This window comes from Harpia harpyja, chromosome Z (assembly GCF_026419915.1).
Source record: "Harpia harpyja isolate bHarHar1 chromosome Z, bHarHar1 primary haplotype, whole genome shotgun sequence".
Lineage (NCBI taxonomy): Eukaryota > Metazoa > Chordata > Aves > Accipitriformes > Accipitridae > Harpia > Harpia harpyja.
Window position 1 is genome coordinate 59,366,386 of NC_068969.1, and position 23,842 is coordinate 59,390,227.

Sequence of the window (23,842 nt, forward strand, 5' to 3'; positions counted from 1 at the left end):
GAAATTTTTACTCCTCCTGGTTCACTTGCAGTAACGTTGCTTTTTGTATTTCCCACTACGACCTCAGATACTATAAAAAAAAGTGTGGCACTTCATGTGAGCACCACTACATATGCTGCATTTTGCTTGTTTTCTCTTTAAGTAGCCCTTTCATCTTGTCATTCTTGCAGTTTTGTTCCTATCCCTGAAATCTGTGAACACCTCTCTCCTACGCAAGCTCGGCAATTGCATGAACTCAACCCTATCCTCTATCCAGAGCCTCTTATCTTGGTCTTGTGGTCTGTGTTTGCTAGCTCTGTTCGTTTCTGACAGAACTGGCCAAATTTTTCTTTCATATTGCAGTAAGAGTAAATCATTGTGTGAGCAGGGATGAGAGCATTCATGGCACAATTTATGGTGGTGCTGAGCATATGCTCTGTTAGGCAGTCTTCATGAGAACTTTGAGATAGCCTTCTCTGTAGACAAAGATTAAGAACTTTTCTTCCTTATTCAGGTTCTTTAGATGATCTGTGTTGGGATTGTTCTTTTAAAAAGCTGTGATGTGCTGAATATTTTTGATGAGCTGCATTTTCAAAATGTGATTCTTAGGAATCAGTCTCTTGCAAAGACATTTAAAACTATTTTGTTGGCAAGTACTGAGGGAGGGCATTTTTGTTTTGGTGTCCTCTGTGTGTAAGTCTGTTGGGAAAACATTGGAACTGAATATAAAATGAGAGGAGTGAAAAGGTTGGAGACATAAAAGAGTAGGAGCAGGTATTCATTTTAAGTAACGTTGTGGAAGGAACTTGTGGATATGAGTAGCAAAGTTCCAAGTGGATGAATATGGATTTGAGAAAAATGTTCAGATGTGAACACAAAGAGCCTGGCAAGACCAGTACGCATTTAGTCATTTTGTATGTGAATCTCTACCGAATATAGGTTAGAGATCATAAGTGAAGCTTTCTTTCTCTGTATTCTCAGATTCCTTACTGTATCAGAGAACAGTCAGAGCACTCTTCTCAAATTCAAATACGGAGACCTAGTGTAGTGTTTGTATTCTCTGGATGTTTAGTTTCAACTCTGTTGTTGAAATGTGACTTAACAGTTCATAGGTGTGATGGTGACTTCATTCAGCATAGGGCAGAGCTTGAGACTGTATAAAAGAAGTACATATCTCACTGAATTTCTTGCATGCTTTAAATTCTCATGTCTTTTTTCTTCTTAGTAAAAATGTGGGATGAAGTTTGAGAAGTCAGCCAGCAAACCATGCTTATTTGAGTGCATTTGGGGGAATAAGGCTTTTTTTCCTTCACATGTTATCTGATATGTATCATGGTTTGTTTTTTTTTTTAACAAAACTTACTCTGACTTTGCATGAGAATAATCCTATTTTCTAAAGTAAATGAAAAGATCTACACAAGTGTGAGCTGTTTCTTGAAGCTGAGGACCTGAAATGTTTTCTCATATTCCTTTTAGGTTAACTTACCAGAAAATATCAATTCTTTCTTGGTTTTGGTGTCTCCTATAATTTGTCACTTACATTAAGAGGACTGAGTTCTCTACCCCTTACATCCCATTATAAGGATTATATACATGTCCAGATGACAGCCTCCCAATATGTGTATTTTGTAGGGGCAGAGGAACCAGCCACTGTTGCAGCAGTTAATATGTTCGCAGGGCCTGTGGGGAGTCTGACACATGCAAAAAATGAAGTTCTACGAGCTACTGAGGGCAAAAGGTGTGTTCAAATCCCAACTAACAGAGAACTGTTTTCTGTTCCAAAGCTTTTTAAAGCAACTCTATTAACTTATATAAGCTGGTAGTGAAAATGAAATGGCCTGTGTAGGTTTAAAACAAGTACTCTGTAATATGTAGTGCATAGTCTAAATATGATGAGCTTTAAAAAGAATCGTAGAATCATTTAGGTTGGAAAAGACCCTTAAGATCACCAAGTCCAACTATTAACCTAACACTGTTAAGTCCACCACTAAACCATGTCTTTAAGTGCTGTGTTTACACATCTTTTAAATACCTCCAGGGATGGTGACTCAACCACTTCCCTGGGCAGCCTGTTCCAGTGCTTGACAACCCTTTCAGTAAAGAAATTTTTCCTAATATCCAATCTAAACCTCCCATGGTGCAATTTGACACTGTTTCCTCTCATCATCTCACTCATTACTTGAGAAAGGAGACCGACACCCACCTCGCTACAACCTCCTTTCAGGTAGTTGTAGAGAGTGATAAGGTCTCCCCTCAGCCTCCTTTCCTCCATACTAAACAACCCCAGTTCCATCAGCTGCTCCTCCTAAGACCTGTTCTCTAGACCCTTCACCAGCTTTGTTGCTCTGCTTCGGACACCCTCTAGCACCTCAGTGTCTTTCTTGTAGTGAGGGGCTGTTTTGGGTTTGTGTGGCAGGGTTTTGGTAGTGGGGGAGGGGCTGCAGGGGTGGCTCCTGCAAGAAGCTGCCAGAAGCTTCCCCGGCTCCAAGTTGGATCCACTTCTGGCCAAGACCGAGCCTATCAGCAATAGTGGTAGCACCTCTGGGGTAACGTTTTTAAGAAGTGGAACCTGCAGCAGGGGAGGAGATTGGAATGTGAGAGGAACACCCCTGCAGACAGCAAGGTCAGTGAAGAAGGAGGAGGAGGAGGTGCGCCGGAGGAGGGGATGCCCCTGCAGCCCATGGTGAGACGGCAGGCTGTCCCCGCCAGCTCATGGAGGTGAATGGTGGAGCAGATGCCCACTTGCAGCCTGTGGAGGACCCCATGCCAGAGCGAGGGGATGCCCCTGAAGATGGCTGTGACTCCATGGGAAAGCCTACGCTGGAGCAGTCTGTGCCTGAAAGACTGCAGCCCATGGAAAGGACCCTGGAACGCTGGAGCAGTTCATGAAGAATTGCAGCCTGTGGGAAGGACTCATGCCGGAGAAGTTCATGGAGGACTGTCTCCTGTGGGAGGGACCCCACGCTGGAGCAGGGGAAGAGTGAGGAGTCCTCCCCCTGAGGAGGAAGGAGCAGCAGAGACAATGTGTGATGAACTGACCCCAACCCGATTCCCCGTCCCCCTGTGCTGCTGTGGGGAGGAGGTAGAGAAAATCGGGAGTGGAGTTGAGCTGAGAAGGAGGGAGGGGTGGGGAGAAGTTGTTTTAAGATTTGGTTTTACTTCTTGTTATCCTTGTTTTGATTTGAATGGTAACAAATTAAATTGATCTTGGTTTTCCCCCAAGTTGAGTCTGGTTTTTGCCCGTGAAAATAAGTGGTGAGTGATCTCTCCCTGTCCTTGTCTCGACCCACCAGCTTTTCTTTATATTTTCTCTTCCTCATCCCACTGGAGCCGGGGGGAGAGGAGTGAGTGAGCAGCTTCATGGTGCTTTGTTGCTGGCTGGGCTTAAACCACAATAGGGGCCCAAAACTGAACACAGTATTTGAGGTGTGGCCTCACCAGTGTCAGGCCTAGTCCCGCTGGCCACACTATTTCTGACACAAGCCAGGATGCTATTGGCCTTCTTGGCCACCTGGGCACACTGCTGGCTCATATTCAGCCAGCTGCCGACGAACACCCCCAGGTCCTTTTCCACCGGGCAGCTTTTCAGCCACTCTTCCCCAAGCCTGTGGCGTTGCCTGGGGTTGTTACAACCCAGGTGCAGGACCTGGCACTTGGCCTTGTTCAATCTCTCAAAACTGGCCTCGGCCCATCAATCCAGACTGTCCAGATCCCTCTGTAGAGCCTTCCTACCCTCAAGCAGATCAACACTCCCGCCCAGCTTGGTGTCATCTGCAAACTTACTGAGGATTTGATCCTCTCGTCTAGATCATTGATAAAGATGTTAAACAGAACTGGCCGCAATACTGAGTCCTGGGGAGCTCCACTTGTGACCGGCCACCAACTGGATTGAACTCCATTCACCACAACTCTTTGGGCCTAGCCATCCAGCCAGTTGTTTACCCAGCAAAGAGTGCACAGCAAGCTGTGAGCAGCCAGTTTCTCCAGGAGAATGCTGTGGGAAGTGGTGTCAAAGGCTTTACTAAACTTCAAGTAAACAACCACTTAAATGGAATCCTAGATTTGTACTGTTGTTAAGGGTGGTTCTGTAGTGTATAAGCACTGTAAATAGTAAAACTGTAAAAGCGTTCTGCACTGTAAATAAATCAATTTTAACAAGAAATTGGTTAACAAGATGCCAACCGTAACGTTATGCTCAGTGGGCATACCATTGTGTTCAGCCATTTGTAGGTGATACAGAGAGTTTACTTGTCCCAAACTGTATGACTGACAAAGTAAAGCCTTTGTATTTGTTTCAGCTGTGAAAATTTCCTTTTATGTGGAAAATGGCCTGGAAGAAGGAAAGAACAAACTAAGTGTCAGAAATGGGAGAAGCAGAGAACTGAAAACACAGTGTGAGAGGAGCCTTGACACTTTGGTGTTGGAGACTTCTGTGACAGTTACATACTTGTTGTGGTTTAATCCCAGCTGGCAACTAAATAGCATGCAGCTGCAGTTGTACTGTGCCATTTGGGATGTGTTTTCTCCCTTGTTCTGTGGGATCTCCCCAGAGAAGAAGGAAATTGAAAAAGGTAGAACTTAGAATGCCTTATTCTTAGAATTAAGTATCTCGGCCCTCTTTGAATTTTCAGGCCTGTGTTTAAGTACAATTCTGTAAGTTTTACGGCAACTTTTTTTTTGCACTAATACCAGTGTGTATATGTTGCAGTATGTTGAAGAACATGACAGTTTGGCCGTACCAATTAGGTAGGTAGGTTGTTTTGTGGATTCATTGTGTAGTTTCTAAAATGGATTAAGAGTACTTGTTGAGGCTTCAAACTTCTAGCAATATGGAGAGACTGGAAGAATGTGGAGAGTAAACTGCGGTACATTCCTGAAGACATTAGGTCCTGACTTCCCTCAGTTTCTCAGAAGACATAATACTGCATTATACACAGAAATTTTTAACAGTATGGTGTGCTGAGCAGAGACATACATCTTTTGCTAACGCAGCTCAGTGTTGTGATGACAGGCAAAGCCAGTGAAGGCAGCCAAATGTGAATGTGCTCTACCACAATATGTGTTGAGGTATTATGCCAGTAGTCCTCTTCCTAGGAACAAATTTCTAGTGCTGACTTGCCTTTGTGACCGTTGTGGTAAGGACACCAGTTACAGTAGCGTAAGTAACGTATCAGTGTAAATGTAATCTCTTTGGGGGCTGAAGTTTTGGGAGGATTGATTTAAATCATCTATGTTAATTGCTGGTTAAAATACAGTCTTCTGTCAAAAATTGGCTCATGCCTCTGTAAATACTAGTTCGAGTGCTTAGGTAGCAGTATGCCTTAGTTCAGTGTTTGGATATTCTTTAACTCTTTGTCAACAAATACGGTGAGCGTAACATTAATTTACCCGAATAAGAAGTTTCAGTCTTCAGTGCTCAAATGCTACCTTGTCCATTTACTTATATCGTGTTTTATGTATGTGTGTGCATGCTTGTTTACACATATATATAGTTTAATGTGGGGAAAAAGTTCTTTAAATAGAAGGAGTGTGATTTGTTCTATAATGGTCTAATTACCCTGTCTCTGTTGATGTACCTGTATGTTAGTTCACGTGCCTAAATGGAAAAGTCAATAGTGAATACATACTGTACATTCAAACTATACATAGAAAAGACCTTGGTATGAAGACAGCTTTGAGCCAGGCTTCTCTTCAGACTTCTTGTCCCATCAGCTGAAAGAGTAGAATTATTTTTAAAATTGAAAACTTGATCTTTTTGAAATGTGGCTATATCTGAACACCTTGTCTTGATTTCACCACTTTCCTCTTGCCCTGACATCATTTTAAGTATATCAATTTCAGTATGTTTTATGACATTTGAAGTAATTTCTTTATAGTAATCAACGTATTTTAATGGTACACACACAAAGTTAAATGTGTTTCGGCCTTATATATAGGGAAATCAGCTTCTTTCTGTAGCTACAAATTTGTGATTTTAATTAAAAACTTATCTTCTGTTTTATTTACATACCAAAATAGGAGTTCAGGACTCTGTGTATGCTAAGAAGCTGCTGTTAACACCATCTCCTGAAATGGCACTTTCTGTGTTGTGTTAGGTGGTGTTGATGTCAAAACATGGACGCTTTAATTCAGATCTTGGTAGGCAATTTGGAGATGAACTGGTAGGAAATTATAAACTGAAAATATAAAAAAAAAATCTTACTGGATACAAGTACTATGTGTTGGGGTTTTATTTGTTGTTTTATTTTTAAATGTTCCAGTTTTAAGAAAGAAAGCTTACAAATATTCAGTGAGATGCTAAATGTATGTAATGGGTTTTGCTTGCTGCCATCGTGTGTTAACTGCAGGAAACATCTGCAGAAACAGCACAAATTGTTTTCCATTGACAAAGTTGAGTTCAAAATTGAGACCATAAACTGGGATTTTAAAGTAAAATTAATATTTTTCTAACAACTTTATTCTTAATTAGAGAGTGAGGTATAGCTGAGTTTTTTTCCCTTACTGAAGTTTGGTTGGTGTTTTGAATTATGAGAGGTAACGATCCCTATTCAGAAAAAACACCTTGATGTGATGTAAAAATAAATACTACCTTTTTTGTGAGTTTAGCAGCATTGAAATTGCTTTGATTCATCTCTCTGAAAAATGATTGCAAAATCTTTTCATATTTCAAAGGATTCTTGTTTGCGTGTAGCAAATACTGCAAGCAATAGCAAATACTAATAAATTCAGCTTGAAGAACTTTGAGATGACTGTGTGTTTCCTTGATTCTTAAACCTGCTTCAGTATTAGAAAAGGAGATGCTTCAGATGTGATATGTGGGTTGCACTTTCCTTTTTGTATGAGCAGTAGAACTTGAAAATGTGAAAGGTGTAGTCCTGCTAAACACAGTTTGCTTCTTTTCTTCTTGCTATTGAGAGTGTTGCAATGTGCCAAATAGGACGCTAAGATTCTTACTTTTTTTTTATGTTGTGCTTTTTAAATTCACATGCAGCAAAGAAATATTCCAGCATTTGGTATGAGAAACTGACACCTAAGAATCAAATTCTTAAGACTGTTTAAAGTATTTACTGTGTGAAACTTAAGAATTTTAGGCTTAGTCATCTCTTAATGTTGTTTCTTGTGTATCCTAAACACTTGGTTAAATGAGAATTGCATTTCAGAGAAGGAACTAATACAGAGAAAACCCTGGAAATGGCTGTCAGCCAGTCAATTAAACAAAAAATTAAATATTCAGGTTATTAATGTGTTTTCATCATAAGTAGAATGAAGAGATGCATTTGATGGAATATATTCTATGCTGTTTGTATGTAAGTTGCTATTGCATGCCTCAAATCTTTTGCAGAAACACTTCGCATGGAGGTTTCAGTGTCAGTTTTGGTTGCTGAAGAACAATATTGGCCATTGTGCTTGCCATCAGTAAATAATGAATTAATCCTATTAAGCGTGAGTGAATTATGGATGGCCCAGAAAGATTACTGATGAGTGTTCTTGGTACAGAAACAGTCTAATTGATATATATATACCATTATAGCTTTGAAACAGAAAAATTAGATGGGCTTCTATCCTCTTTATACTATGTCTGGTAGTGTTCCACTTATTCTACAAATTATGTTCCTTTTACTAAATACTGTGTAAATTTTTGCTGTTTCCCTATCTTTAATTCACAGAAATTATTAAGAAACCTGATACATGTAAACCTGCTACAGCAAATTTTATACTGGCAACCTGACATTGTTATTGTAAGTTGGTTTCCATTTTAAAATGCAGTTACTAGTTTTTTTCTTACCACATGGTGATATTTCAAAAGCAAGTTCAAGACAACATTGTAGGCTTCCTTTCAGAATGATGTGCCTTACTAAGGACTCTTCTGTCTCTAAGAATTGAAAGAGAATTTTCTCTCTAATTCCACAGAGAGGGTGTGAAGAGGGGTTTTCTTCTCAACCACGTTTTTTCTGTACACTTTGCTATAGCCATAGGAACAGTTAATGTCATGCTTAGTGTTTCTTGATCTCTGTTTGTGGAATTTGCATCCCAAGTACTAGTTCTATATTGATTTTCTTAATTCTTGGCAGTTTCTTCTGAAGTGCAGAGGGAAGTGGTATCCCATTTTAAATACTCCGATGTATCTGGCGTTCAGTGGGGAGCATGCTCACAGGCGTACTTTGTGTCTCAAGGGTAGCGCTTGGAGCTCTACCCCAAAGTACTATTTGAGTTGCACTTTGCTTCTTTCACAGGAGAACGCTTCTGAAAGCCTAGTGTTTAGCATAGAGTGAAAATCAGTTACTGCTTTCTGTTGTGCTGTTGCAGAATCACAGACTGGCTGAGGTGGGAAGGGACCTCTGCAGGTCATCTGGTCCAACCCCCCGTGCTCAAGCAGGGCCACCTAAAGCCGGTTGGCCAGGACCATGTCCAGGCAGCTTTTGAATATCTCCAAGGAGGGAGACTCCACCACCTGTCTGGGCAACCTGTGCCAGTGCTCAGTCACCCTCATGGTAAAGAAGAGTTTCCTGATGTTTAGACGGAGCCTCCTGTGTTTCAGTTTGTGCCCACTGCCTCTTGTCCTATCACTGGGCACCACTGAAAAGAGTCTGGCTCTGTGCTCCTTGCAGCCTGCCTTCAGCTGTTTGTATGCATTGATGAGATCCCCCCTGAGCCTTCTTTTCTGCAGGCTGAACAGTCCCAGCTCTCTCAGCCTTTCCTCATAGGAGAGATGCTCTAATTGATTAATCATCTTTGTGGCCCTTTGTTGGATTCTTCCAGCGTGTCCATGTTTGTCTTGTGCTGGGGAGCCCAGAACTGGACACAGGTCTCCAGGTACTATCTCAGAGGACTTTTGAACCTACGCCACAGATTGGCTCATTTTGGCCTTCCTTTCAGCCACCTGGTTTGAGCCAGCTTTCAGATTTGGAAAGGACTGTATTTCTTTACCAATTTTTCATTAGACTAAATTCAGATTACCTTAGCGTTCCTTCATCAGGAAGTTGTATGTGCCCAGCCAGCCATGTTTCCAAGTTGTCTCCTGGTCACAACTCTGACATCAAAGCTTGGCTAGAAAGAAATGGCTCTGAATATTAATGGAAGTGATGTTTTTCAGTAAAATCTGTATGGGACTTAGAAAAGATCTGATGCATTATTTAAAGCAGTTGTCTTGAATGTTTACATTCTGGGGTTTGAATTTGGTGCCTGGAGGATGCAGGCTGTGGACAGCAATGTTAGAATTTTTATTTTCTTACCAGGTACCCACTTTACCTCCACTTTACCATTTTGTTGTACCAGATCATACTCATTATCAACAATCATAAAATTTTCCACTTTTACCAGAGAAGTCATGGTGTCTGTTCCAGACGTTCTCTTATTCATGAGAACAGGCAGAATGTGATGTGAATGCTGGTGGGTTGAAGCAGAGGTTCTGAAGCCCACGTAACACTGTGGAAGTTGAGCAAGCAGTGTTTTGTGCTCTTGCTGGACTTGCACACAGTTGGCAGGATGTAAAAGATCACTACATTAACCAATGAGACTAAGCCAGCAAAATTCTTTGGGCAAACCCAGTTATACTGGCAAAAGATTCTTATTGCTGATGTTTATTCTGTCAGCTAAAGTTCTTCTAAAGAGCTTTTGCTAGTAAAAGCTGTGTGTCATCGCAGTATGATTCTGCTGGCAAATCTTTATACATAGACAAGTCCTTTGTCATGAAGCCCTGTGTCCAACTGGATAATCTTTGTTTATTTTGTCATGGAAAAAGTGCAGCAATTAGGCTTGGGAATAGTCCATCTTTCCATAAAATCTGTAACTTTTTTGCTACTTGTGGCACAGGGCTCTTAATTTATTGCACGTATTTGCTTCTTTTTAGTAGCTCCTTTCTAGATTTATTTAGAGCTAGAATTTTAAGAGTATATTTAAGGGAAATGTCAAGCTTTATGTGTAAACCCCAACAGCTTTTCATCTGTCAGCTTACAAGTTAATACAATCACACTTTTTTCCTCCTGTTTCTTTTTTCCCCACTGTTATGCAAAAGGTAGGTGCAGATCCCTCGGGGCGAGCCACAACACTCAGCAAGTGAAAGCTTTGGCTTTAATGAAAGCCTAGCGTTACCACAGTGGGAGCCCCAGGACACCAATTCCATCAAATGGGGACCCAACAGCAGCGGAGCCCTGCTCAGGAGTGAAGCTCAAGGGAAAGCACTGCAGGGGTGGATAATAAAACTTGGCCGATCAACATATCATACATATGCAATGTCCTGTTTTGCTCATTAGCAACCTCACTAGTGTAGTGCAGCTGCTGTTGTTCGTATTCCAAGATCCACAGCTGACTGCATACTTGCCACCTGTGTAAAAGTAGGTGCAGATGTGGGAGCAAAGGATCCTGGGTTACTGTGACAATGAGATACAATGTGCTCTGGACTCTACATACTTGGATGGGGGAGGCGAACTATCCTGGTTTACTGTCACAGTCTTCTCACACCCTATATGCACCCTTTTCATTTTTGTTAAATATTCTTGTTTAGGACAAGGGGTGAGGGGCTGTTGGTTTTTTTCCCATATTCTCCATAGTTTTTACTGTTTCCAGAGGCAGTCTTCATCTCACTCTTCCTGGACTGTAGTGTCTGACAGTATCCTTAAAGTTTTTCTGTGTATCATTAGTGGAAGAGTTGTGTGATTTCTGTAACGGCATGTGAAAGGAGAGAGCATCAGGTCGCGTGTGTCTGGTCAAGGACCTTTTCAGTGCCAAAAGGGGATAATAAGAAAAGGGGGAATAAATAGGAACATTCTGAGACACAAACCTGACCAACAAAAAGTAAGGGAGGCAGTAACAAGGACCAAACCTGGTCAGTCACTAATTGATGAGGCTATGTGGAATGTGGCAATGTTTATTTCAGAAAGATTGTTTGATCAAAGACCTTTTCAAATGGGATTATAAGGAAAAGGGGGAAGCCATAAACAAAATACACAGAGACACAAACCTACCAGACAAACTTAATGGAGACAAAGACAAGAAACAATCCTGGTCAGTCACAGTAACTGATGGGCTATCGAGAAACTGCATGCTAACAAGGACTTTGTGAGTGGTAAAGATGCAAACCTGAGCGTCAGTGGGACCATGCCAGCCAAGGAGGCAATGTGAAGGGGAAGGGAGTCGGGAAGAGACAAAATGGGGCCAGGCAGAAAAGGGGCCAATCATGTAAACTGTGGCCAGTCTATGCTTGTCTGGCCGAGCTCTGTGCCTGATCACTGCAGCCTGTCCTATCTTACTAGATCTTCTCGTAACTATCTCTCTGTGTAATCTCACTCTCTATCCCGTGTGTGTGGGTGCTGTAGAGACTTAAGTGAGACCAGCTTGAGTGGAGACTCGGCCAGCAACTGGAGTCTCACTGCAGGTCTAGGCACCACCAGGTCTGCAGTGCCAGCAATGGAAGTAAGTGGGGGTCTCAGTGTCAGGAGTTGGAGGGGCTGTAGCTCTCTGGATTATCTTGTTGTTCTCCTACAGACTTTATATCCATAGTGCCAGCTACTGAGGGAACTGGTCTGAGTGGACTGGGTGCCAGCTACTGGAGTCAGACCAGGGATGTGCGCACCCGTGGCCTACATCAGTTACTGGAGCAAGTGGGGTCTAAGTACCAGCTACTGGGGTGGGTGAGTGTCCTGGCTGCCAGCCACTGGAGGAGGAATGGTGTGTGTCCCCAAAGCAAGCTACTAGGGGGACCAGGGTGATTGAGGGTCTCAGTGTCGATGGCAGGAGTGGGACCTCAGGTCTCAGCCTGTCTGCCTGGTGCCAGCTGCTGGTGGAGAATGAGTGTCTCTATCTTCCCCAAAGCTGCGGTGCATGGGGAGGGGCGGGGGGGGGGGGTGTTTGTATTTGCTGGCCATCTTCAAGCTGGACCAGCTGGCAAGCTGGGCCTTGGGACCAGACTGGGGTGTCAGGCAGACCAAAGGTCCGTCCTGGTTTTGGGGGACCTGCAAGTGTGGCATGCCTATGGGACAGGTGTATGAGTGCTGTTTGTCTGCAGTGACCACCAAGCTGGACCAGCCAGCAAGTTGGGGACCCATTGGGTGGGTAACAGGGCCTGGGATTGGGGCAGGGGTGCCAGGTGGGCAGAGGGGCTGTGACAGTACTTGGGATATCCACAAACGGGCATGTGCTTCTGAACCTGGAGACTGTTGTGTATGTGCTGCACTAGTGACCTTCCATCTTTGCCAGACCATGAGCAGAAGGGGGCTTGGCTGTCAGTGCTTGTATTTATGTGCATCCTGTATGTGGGTACTGTTGAAGGCAGTGCCTCATCTGTGGCAGTGCGTGTGACCAGCCATGTCAATGCCCTGTGTGTGCTGTGTCCCTGGGATACATGCTCAGTTTTACTACTGGTTGAACGTGCAAACAGGAAAGCAGCAGCTGTGACCCTCAGCCTGGGATGGAGACAGCACCACCCCCCTGCTCCCTGGGTGCACTGGACTGGGCAGGAGGAATTCCTGGGACCAGAGGAGGTGCCCACTCCTCACATAACATCCCTTAAGTTTCTTTTCCTTGCTGTTCAAAGAAAGATTTTCTTCCTTTATTGCTTTGGTATCTGATGTTTATATTTACAGTCTTCAGTGTGCAGGGGTTCAAGAGCTCTGTCACCATGATGAAAAATTATGAGATGTGTTAGCATAGTGATGACTTCTCAATACACTAGAACAGCAAGTAGTATAACTAACTAGTCTTGTTACTCATTGTTAACTACAAGTACCTTTCTCCAAAGTACTTCCTTAGGCTGACAATAGATAGATAAAGATCAAACCTTATTTCTTACACAGTTAATATATATGTGGACCAAACGTGGGAAGGAAGTGCTTTTTTTGGAGTTGGCAGAGGAAACAAAATGGTCTTTGAAAGTGCATTGGAGGGGACTGATAATTTTGGTATTAATCAGGCTGACAACTTAGCTCTGGAAATGACATACTATGCAGTGTTTCTGTGAAAGTGTTTTAACCAAAATTTGCTTGCAGATCTAGATAGCTGGCTTTTGTAAATAGTTGGCAGACTGCCGACAAGGACTGGGGAAACAGACCTAAGATTAATTTATCTCTCTAAAGGAATCTACTTTGTCTTTGGTGCCTGGCAGCACATAGAGAAAGATGGTGTAATTAATGCTTCAGCTTTTGTGGCCTATGTTGTCTTTCATTTGCTATCAGATTAAACCTAACTTTTTCACACAGTAAAGGTGGATGAAATGCAGTTGTAGGTAGGTAAGAACAGTATTCTAATTAGTACCCCAGTCACACACAGAAGCCAACAGATAAAACACTATTTCCTTGTTCATAATAATAAGTATTAGTTACATTTTATCATTAATGTAAAAATTGAAGAGTAGAGGATGTTTTGGTACAGTTTTCTGCTTCTCTTGTGGGCTTCGATTCTGAATGCAGGAAAACTGTAGATTTCTAAAGGAAGACTCTGCTTGCTTGGAAAATTGCAGTTGTTTAATACTGCCAAGTTATAATACCAGTATGCTAGCATTGATTTTTTTCAAAAATCTTTTTTCATGAGGTGGTGCATGTCTTTCTCTTCTAAATAAATGGTTTTGTTATGAAGCTTGCTTCCTCAAAAAATTTCCACCTTTATTATTCACAACCTTTTAATGTAGAAACATCTGTGGCATCATTGTACACTTAAACCTTCTCAGGGATAATCTAGGTAATTGATAAAAACAGTCCATTACGTCGCTCTACATGTACCTACGTAGCCTGTGACGTGTATGCCTCAAGGCATGAGGTAATGAAAACTGAAAGTTTGAGGTAATTGGTTACTGTAGTGGTTGTGGCTGTCAAAATATCCGAGTAGGTAATAATTGTTACAATTCATTACATTGGTTACATCATATTACTGACCTCACTGTCCCTGAAAACGTTCTGTGTGAACTGCTTCTGAGTGATATTTAGGTAAGATTTTGAGAAGAACAGAGTATTACATGTTTACTGAAATGCAGGTGTGGGATATTTGTTGCATTTACTTTATCTGTTGATTTTATTATTGCTTTTTAAAAAGATGTTAAAAATCAATGTGTTTTCTTTTTTGGTAGCTTAAAAGATGCTTGTAAATCCTAGACAAATACAGGAAAATCCTCTCAGTCTATGAGCTGGTTTATGCAGAGGACTTTTTAACAGGAGAATTAATGTACAATAATTCTGTGGAAATACACTGCTGTTGTCTTGCAGCAGAAATAAAACATGTTTGGAAACAAGACTTTAGTGTTCTTTGCAGCTTGATTTGTGGTCCCACTTCTCTGATATATAGACTACAGTAAAGACTAGAGCTCTGTCTCTAATACTCATCCTGGAGTAGTTTATAATTGCATGTACATTTTTGTCATTGGTCAGTAAGCATGTGTTTATTACAGTATGTAACAGTCATTTTATGTACCTTTTCTTCAGTGGGATTAACCACTTCTTTCTTCCCCCTTTACCAGATATTAACTTTTTGTCATAAAAGGTGTCAGAATAGAATTTTGTTTTTTAGCCATTGACCAATTTCCATTGGAGCTAGTTGATGTGTTCATGAAGTTTTGCAAGGAACAGACTGGTGAAGATATGACATCTTTCATATTTCTTCATTGTTGAGAGTAATGACAGATTAGGTGACTAGTTAGACATTGGAAAAAAATGCATTACCCAGGACATGATGTGGTGCAGAGACACCTGATGACAAATAATCTCAGCTACGCTGCACAGTGCACTTCCAAGAGCAACAGGTTAGTTAAATATAGCTCTGCACTGAACTGGCTTGTGAACTCTACCTCGTAATGCCACACCTAAGTTAAACTTCTGCCTCTGCTGCTTTCTGTGGGTGAGATGGAAGAAGACAGTAATGCTTACAAGACCATATGGGCCTCAAAGACTCCATCCAGTCACATAAGTGATGTTCTTTTTCTTGGTTCTAGGGTCATGGGGCACAGCTCTTCCAGAGCTTACTAGACCTGAGTTATATAATGTGCATTAAATGGGCTTAGGCCTGGCCTATGAATAAGCCACTGCATTTGGACACAACTGTCTGTTCAGCCCAAGAATTTACTGTTACTGTAGGTATGATCAGAGTATTAGAAATGTGGGAGTGTAAATCAGATCACTGTTGTTGGAGTGTATAGATCCTTTGCAGGTAGGATAAGCAAAATGCTCAGTTTACTAGCCCATTAGATGCCTGTAGTTAAATTAGGAAATGCTTATAAAGTTCCATGTTTACCAGTTTGTACCATGGGAAAAAGTCATTGTCTTTCACTGTGCATTCATGAAGAGGAAACGTGCTGCAGATTTCCAGTCAGCCTGGTAGGGTTATATCGGGTATGCCCATCAGACTGTACTTACTGTGTAAAACCTTCTAAGGAAAAGGCTCTGCTTGAAAATACTCTTTGAGTATTGGTTTACTTTTAAAATAAAGGTTTTCATGGGCTGCAAGATAGATGTAGTTTATTCCCTAAAATTGAGATTGAGGATATGGAGTAGTTTCTTGTTGTACGTCCCAGGGCCATTAAGTGAGAGTATGCAGAGGGTTGGAAAATAGAGTGATTTTCAGATATTGGCAGCAATTGTTTTGGTAATAATTCCCTTCTGTGGTGGTTGATCATCTGTGTGTGTGTGTGTGTGCAATCTTTATAATTTGACTGGAAAAGGGGAATGGAAAAGAAACACCTCAAAGGCTGTTGTGTTGGTGAAAATATCTAGTCTTTCCCAAATGAAATAGAACAACATTTAGATAAAACGTACAACAAATTACTGCAAGAAATATATATGGAAGTATAACAAACAATTTTATAATTTTTTTAGTAGTATGTTTCCTTTAAAGGATGTTCTACAAATGGGCTTACTCTTTAATCGCCTTTGTTACCATTACGCTGTGAGAGTTTATAGGGTACACAGATGAGAGCAGGGCAAAACTGCACTGGAGATGTCTGAAATGCCAACTTTTAGGGATGAGATTGTAGGTTTTAGTGTACTGACATAAGTTGTTTCTTTTACTAGTAACAATCTGATGCCTTTGTTCTGGTATTGTTGCCTTTAAATATGGAGTAATCTGTATTTCTGTTCATCATGCTCTTTTTGTCGAATTAGTATTTAAAATAAGGTAGTGCTTTTACCTTGTTAGTTAAAAACTAGATACATCATTCTTGATAGCTACCAGACATTCTGTTCTTGTTGCCTGTTGGGCAGGAGAAAAATACATAGCATAATGGCTGTAAAAAGCAGCAGTAGTCCCAGAGAATGTTTTGAATATTAGCAAGATGCAACTAGAGTGGTTTGGGGACTTGGGGAGCTACCATCGTTGCTGAAAGTATCATATTCCATAAATAAAGTATTGAACTTAATGACCAATAATAATGTAGATTGCAAAACTATACTGGCAATAATCTAGTTAGTCCACATGCTTGTTGAAAATGACATGAAAACAAATTATACAGGATACGTGTCTGCCATTAGCTCTCTGTAATTACCCACATTCTAGTATTAGCTTGCTACAATGATCACATGAGAATTGGTTTCTTAATTAAAACTAAGACAAAAGTCCAAGTCGTCTTTGAGTTTAGATTTCTGTTGGGGTTTTTTTATGACATCTGTTTGCAAATAAGTTTGGCTTAGCTTCAGGTTACTTCTTTTTCACTACAGAAGAAGACATAATTACCTTTTAAATCTATACTTATATGTAGGTCCAAAACTGATTTTATCTGTATTTTCTTTCTAATGGGAAGCAACTTCGAGTGAAAATGCTGTTGCTTAGTGCAGGGGGCAATTAGCCCTTATTATAAAGTTTGAAATAGCTGTGTGAGTTAGTAATTTGGAGTGATGATGAAGGCTAACTACTTAGCAGTTTGCATCTCCACTGTCTTTGAAGTGGTGTACTCCACGTACAAAAGGAAAAATAATCAAAGAACTGTTTTTCCAAAGTAGACTGCTTTCTATGGGGCAGGTTATATTAGTGTTAATGCTTGGGAAAGGTGCCAGATTTCAATAAGGGCAGTAGCAGTGGGAGATCCCCAGCCAAAGGCACCTATAGAATGTAGCAGGACAGCAGTGGTTATATTGTTATTTCAGTGTTTTGTTTTCTGCCAGCTTCACTAAACCCAGTGTTCCCTTCCTCCATTTGACTTTTCCTTTTGCACTCCCAAGACCCCAGCATACCTGATTTACCTGCATTTTTATTACCTGTGTTTCTCTTTGAATAGACTTCAGTCATCATGATGTAAAAAATTCTGCTATCTGAAAGCTCCAGCTTGGGCCACAGATCATCTTTCTCTCTGACTCATTCTATCACAACAGTAAAACAGATCAAATAAGTAACTCTGAATGGCAGAACAAATATAGCATAATTTCTTTATGATATGTCCTTTGCCAAGATTCTCTGAAATCTAACAAAATACATATTTTCACAGAAGCTTTACTCTCAAGGCACTTCTCAGGTATCTCTTCCAGTTTTTTGGTGTTAAGCTCCTGAGGGCAGGCAGCCTTCTGGAAGAGTCACCCTTTGCCTGGACATCTACTTTCATGAACCTTCAGGTGCATAGCTGTCTTTTGACCTATTTTTCTCTTAAAAATTCAAGTGCAGTTGGTTAAGGAGTTCAAAAGAGATTGAGCAACAAGCAAATACATGCATCATCAGCCTGTTTCCCTAAGGAAACCATGCTAATAGTTCTACACCTAACAGATGTAGAATTAGAAATGGACACCCCCATTTACTTTATGTTTATGCTTTCGTTGGGTTGGGGTTTTTTGTGGGGCTCTTTGTTGGTTTGGTTTGGTTTTGACCTTTTTCCTTCCTTAATCATTACTAGTGACTGCTTGAGATAAGGTACAGTCAGGGAAAACTGCAATTTGTGTTAAAATATTTGAAAGCATGGGGCTGAAAAGGAATGAAATGGCCACAAGTCAAAAGAGATGAAGAATACCTTTTTACTCTTAAACACCTGGACAAAACTTCAGGTGTTAAAAAAAGAGCATGCTTGCACTGGAAGGAACACTGGAGGACAAGCTATATGTCAATGGTAACCTACCAAGAAGCAACTGTCAGTGTTCAGAAAATGATAGGCACCTGTAAAGCTAAGAATCAGAAGAGGTCCATAGCCTAGTCTACAAGTAAATATGAAATAAGACCTCTAACAATCTGTGGATTACCAGGCTCTGAGAGGGGCAGTTTAGGAATACAAAACCATTGCAGACAAATTCAGTTTTCTCTGTATCAGCCATCTGCAATTAAATGCAAATTTGAAATAATGCTGTCGTGCACTGAAATAGAAGTGATGGAGTAAGTGGACAAGCTGGAGAGCAGCAAAACACTACGATTTGGCTTGCACCAGGAGTGTTCTGTGAGAGAAGTCTGTCTGATGTTTGGACTCGGGGATGGATCCAGTGTAGTCGTTCATGTGTTGCTTTTAGGTTTTGTGTGTTCAGTTGGTGAGCTCTAGAGCAGAACTTGTATTTTTCTATATTCTCAGTTGTTATGCTTGTTAACAACATGACATCTTAGAATTTTGACAGAATAGTGGGGTGAAGGGGAGGAACATTTATTGCATTTGCTGCTGGATTCAGAGATGTGTGGGAAATTTTGAGAAGAATGACAGCTCTATTTAATGATTCAATAGCATGGACACACAATGAAGAGGAGATGCAGTCACTTGTCTTCAGAGCCAATTGGGAGAACATTACTTGCAGTGAATGGCCTTCGTATCACTAGCACTGAAAACTTTAGGCATTATGTAGTCCCTGCAGAATTTTACAGGGGACTTTTACTTACTTACTTGCAGTGAAGTACATGGACTTAACCAGATTGGTGATTAGGTTTTTTTCAGGTTATGTGTAAGTACTTTTCAATGACCATTATTATACTAATAAGTAGAAGAATGTAGTACCTCTGTGCTGAGCTAGCAGAATTAAAACAGGCTGCAGTACAGAGCATATGTCTGATTAGCTATGTAAGTACAGACGTGATAGGAAAGGGATGTGATGTGGAGCACAAGCTCTGTATGACATCTGCATACTGACAAGTACAGGTTCCATTGTTGTGAAGACTGTGCTTATACATCTTTTCATGCTTCTATAGCCTATAAATGGTAGGGCAGGAGGGATGTAAAATAGGTTATGCCTTATTTTCTTCATGTTATCGTCTTTTCTGATACAGTTTCGGTTTTGCATGGATGTTAGAATTTTTATGTTTTAATGCTGCTAAAATATAATTTAGTAGTAATTCTTTTACAGGTTAGGGAGCCATCGCAAGTCTGTGTTACAAAGATAAGAGGCAACTACTTGCAGGTGTTTAAACTTCATAGTGTTTTAGTGCAGTCTTCAGTAGGTCACTCTTAATGCTAGCTGCAAAGCAATACTAAAGTATGGATTGTAATTCACTCATCTGGAGGTGGGGTTTGTTTTTGTTTTGTTTTGTTTTTGCACTGCCACAGAGCGAAGACAGTCCCAGTCCCAAGCGACAACGCCTTACCCATTCAGTCTTTGACTATACAGCAGCATCACCAGCCCCATCACCACCAATGCGACCATGGGAGATGACATCAAATAGGCAGCCTCCTTTGGTTCGGCCCAACCAACACCACTTCTCAGGGGAACGATGCAACACACCCGCACGAAACAGGAGGAGGTAAGCAAGCTGTGTAGGTTGGGGAACAATTTCTTATTCTTCCTGATTTGAGCTCAAGGGAGGTGTATTTCAGGCAGCACTGACTAGATCACACATGGTAAAAATGTTAACATTTCCTTTGAGCTGTAAATTATTGTAGTTGTAACTGAAAAGTTACTGGAAGTAATTCAGGTTGGTGCATCATCCCATAATTTGTGTGAATAGTCAGCTCGGGGAAAGGCATGCTCATTAACATTTTTAATTATGAGCCTGATTCTTTTTAACTCTGCAGTGGAGCAATAAGCATTTAGAAAAATGTGAGAAAAAACCTTTCTCATGGGGGTACTTTTAAAGATATTAAGAGTTATAGATATAGTACCATAATTTGCACTGCAGTCACAATTATTTTCATACATAAAAACAGTCTAAATAAAGATGAGGGATACAGGCTGGAGAGAGTGAGGAGGTTAGCATAGTGTCACATGGTTGCTGGGGTGGGTGATTCACATGTAATAGGAGTTAGATTTTCATGTTGGTTTTAGCTTGTGGCTCATTAACCTCTCAAAGCAGAGATTTTGGAATAAGTTCCAATGGTCATGGAATAATAGAGATGGGATGACCACATCGAACTGGTACTTGGGTGGATGGTAGTATAGAAGGGCATAAAACCACAGACTTCATTACTATTCTAGTTAAACTAATTATCCAAAACACAAGCTTTCATTGCCTCACATTCTGCCTCAAAACTGCTGAGTCATCTAATGCAAGTTAAAACACGCTGTTCCTCTGTTTGCTTCTGGGAACTATTGTGGCTTGGTTTGTACTAAAATTGCAGTGTCTGCTTTTTCATTAATGTAAAATATTAGACTTAAAAAATATATAACTGGTTTTTTTCTGATTCCACAAATCAAATTTGTGAACCATGATCAGTCAGGTGTAGTTTCAAGGCAAGAGACTTGAAAAAATGCTAGTTTTGTATCATTGCTTCAGATCCATGAATCTGAAAGCTTTCAGTCAGTGGCATTCAAAATACACAGCTCTCGGAACAGCTTGTTAAACTTAAGAAAGAGGTTGAATTTTGAATTTGCAGGGTTATTGTGAAGACAGAAAATTAGGCCTTTTGTACAATTTGGTACAGGGATGCTCTACAGAGGCATTTGGTCCACAAAGTGTTTTTTACCTTAAAATGGTTTGAACAGAGGTGCCTAGAATATGCTGCATTTGGCCATTTTTGTTTGGTGCCCAGCTAGCCCACACAGATTTCTTTGCAGTCTTCATTAACATCTCCTCCAGAGTAAGTAGAGTGCCTAACAAGCTAAAGGCCAGATACTGAATCTAGACTGTTTGGATATACTGGGGGATGAAGGAGAAGAATGGGAGGTGTAGGAGATGAATGTGCCTGGGACAAGTGCCTGACATTCAAGTGCAGTCAGGTGTTAACCAAGGTAGTGGCCTGTGGCTTGCAAGTAAACTGTGCTGCCAGTAGAGAGACACCTCAGTGCAGAGCCATCTTCAGTCAGACAAGAGTTGTTAGGTGGGCTGCAGCACTGGGGACACAAAGCAGTACTCTTTCTAGGGCCACCTCACCTGCTCTTGGGTAATAACACCTGCTTTTGCCTCTAATCGGGGACATTTGAATGCATCAGTACTTTGTTTCCCTGCACACAACTCAGCATTTTTTAGCTTGGGTACACTGTTGCATTTGAGCTGGCTCTAAGTCAGTTCCAGAATAGTACCGTGCCCAATCTCCTCTCCTGAAACAGGATTGTTAGGGAGAACAACATATACATGTCTCTTATTTTGCAGAAGTCTTAGAATGCTCTGGAGCTGTATCAGAACTAATAACCGCTCTCATGGATCAAAGCTTGATTCCTTAAGATCATTGTGAGTGCATCTGTTATTAATGCTTTAGATGAGGTTATGCATGTGCTTTTGAAGACAATTTCCTGTTTTCCCTGCTTTGTCTTCTCTCTTCCTATCACAGAGTGGTCTCAGAGTTAATGAGGTTTTAAGATGAACATGAAAGGTGTACTCCAGTTGCAAATGGTCATTCAGCTCAAGGGAACAGACTAGGGCAAGTGCAGACGAAACCTCTGAAGTGTGTGTGTTGCGGACATCACTCTGACCCAATGTCATGAGCATCAACTCTTTTGTGCTACCAGTTCACTCTAGCTGGTCGGCACAGGCTCTGCTGGTTTTTTATTATCTGGATTTTTTCCACTGTCTGGGTTACTATGTAGACCTTACCTCTTTGTATCAGGGATTTTGTACAGTGCCTAGCACAACAGTGCCCTAATTCATTGTGGGTTTTTTCAGATTCATTGTAAGCAAATAAATACTGTGTTAGAAAGGTAGCTTTCTGGTATGAATTTGCAGAAAGATATTATTTTTGTTCAGCTACTTACAGTACAGATAAATTGTGAATGTAAAAGCATAATGTGTGCCTGTATGAAACAGAGAAGGCCATTCCAGTTTGTCTTTACCAGTCATTGTGAAATGGGGAGACCTGTACTATTGCTGTGTCTCACCTTTCACCTGTGCTTCCTTTCTTCCTTGTCTTGAATGTAATTCTGAACTAACAGGATTTAAGAATGTGTTACTGCAAAGAAATCACCCTTTTTAGAAAACACTGAGATCTGCAAATACTAACTCTGCAGTTATGGATACCTTTTGATGACTGTTCCTATCTGAGGGTAGGAATTTCTGCAATTTTTTTCGCCACTTCATCCTGTCTCTTTGTTTAACTGGGCATTTACCATGTTTATACTGTGCCTGTAGAACCAGAGGAGGTTTTGTGTGCATATTTTTTAAATACTTCAAGCACAAGTTCATTACTGATGTTAAATAATAGTTTAGACCCATGTCTGGACAATTCTTCTGAAGTCATTTCCAGTAATTCAGGAAGCATGTAGAGCCATGTATCTAGATGCTGTGAATTTTGCTGAATGAAAAGTATAGTTTCTTTATAACTCCGCATAGGAAAAAAATCCCGTTTTGCTTTTTCCCCAAGAACGATGCTCCATTCATTTAGAAAAACACTCCAGAAGTTCTGCCAGCTTTTGCTGGGTGTGCTTTCTCATAATCCTGGGTTCATAGGAAGTAAAGCCAGACCTTTTAACAAAGATGGGGTAAGAGTAGTTTTATGAGAAGCTACCTTGTTTAAGTGCTGGTGGCAGTTAGAGAATTTCTGTTCTTCCAAAGCATTGAAGCTGTCTTTTGTAACTTGCCTCTCTTCCTGCAGCTTTTCCAAACAAAAATCCTTGCACAGACGTTTTGTGTTAAAGTATTGAGAGCATTTCTGTTTCATAGCAGGAAATAGCAACTTTAAAGCAACCTTCGTACTCCAAAAACCAGAACATCTTTTGCATCAATAGCTCTGTGGTTAGAAGTCATATATACCAGTTTTATCTAATGAGCATATTACAGATGTATCATACTAGTAATACAGTGATGGAGAGTGCAACAAAAAACTCTGGGAAAGGAGACTGGAATTAAGACAAATACATTAGTAAGACTGTAAATGTAGGTTCTTAGTGCTTAGAAGAAAACACAGCTTGTGTGTTCAGACATGGTAATTTGTAAAGATAAAGAAGACTATGCATTTTTTTGGTTGCCTGGGGTTTTTTTGTTTTAAGAATGCTGTGTTTCAGTCTGGCATTATGCCTTCTGTCTGACCTGTTGTGAATTAGCATTTGTTTCAGTTCTAAGAAAGGCAATAATGACATAACATTCCTGTGAAGTAGGGCAGAAAAATAGTGGCTTGAGACATTGTATCCTATACTCACAGTAGCATCTGAATAGCTGGTAGTATGGTCCCCTTCCCCAGAGTATGTCTGCTTCACACAGCACAAAAGTTGGACTCAACTTTAGGAATGTCTGGGCTTTGCCAACAGGTTTCAGGTTTATTTTATTTTTATTTGGTAATAGCAATGGGAGTAGTGAAAGTGAAGAATCTCAAGTTCTCTTGCACACACTGTAGGAGAGGACATGTTCTAATGGTCACAGACCCTTCTTGTCTCCTCTCTGTAGTTGGGTTCCTTCAGCCTGTTCCATAAGCAGGAAACCATTTTGTCCCATGTAGCTTTAATTTGCTGTTGCCTCTGGGACCTGTAATTTATGTGTTGTGAAGATTGGAAGGCGTGTACTGAAAGTACTAGGGGATGGTTTTGTGCTTTCAGTTCTTTCCCCTTCCAAATAAATGAGAAGTGACTTGATCAAAACTTCTAACAGCGAGTTTGTTACTTGTGTGTGCGTAATTTTCTGAGCGTTGAACCTG

At 40.8% G+C, this 23,842-nt stretch overlaps 1 protein-coding gene across 7 annotated transcripts in view; it reads left to right on the plus strand.

The window, feature by feature from the left end:
- RNF38 (ring finger protein 38) overlaps nt 1–23,842 on the plus strand; it is a 129,584-nt gene that overhangs the window by 77,369 nt on the left and 28,373 nt on the right. For all 7 annotated transcript variants that reach the window (XR_008233657.1, XM_052778132.1, XM_052778133.1 and 4 more), the window contains one exon: nt 19,394–19,587. Coding sequence is in view for 6 of the 7 variants with exons in the window: in XM_052778132.1 (XP_052634092.1) it covers nt 19,394–19,587 (194 nt within the window). In the remaining variant the exon portion in view is untranslated. The remainder of the gene's footprint in view (nt 1–19,393; nt 19,588–23,842) is intronic.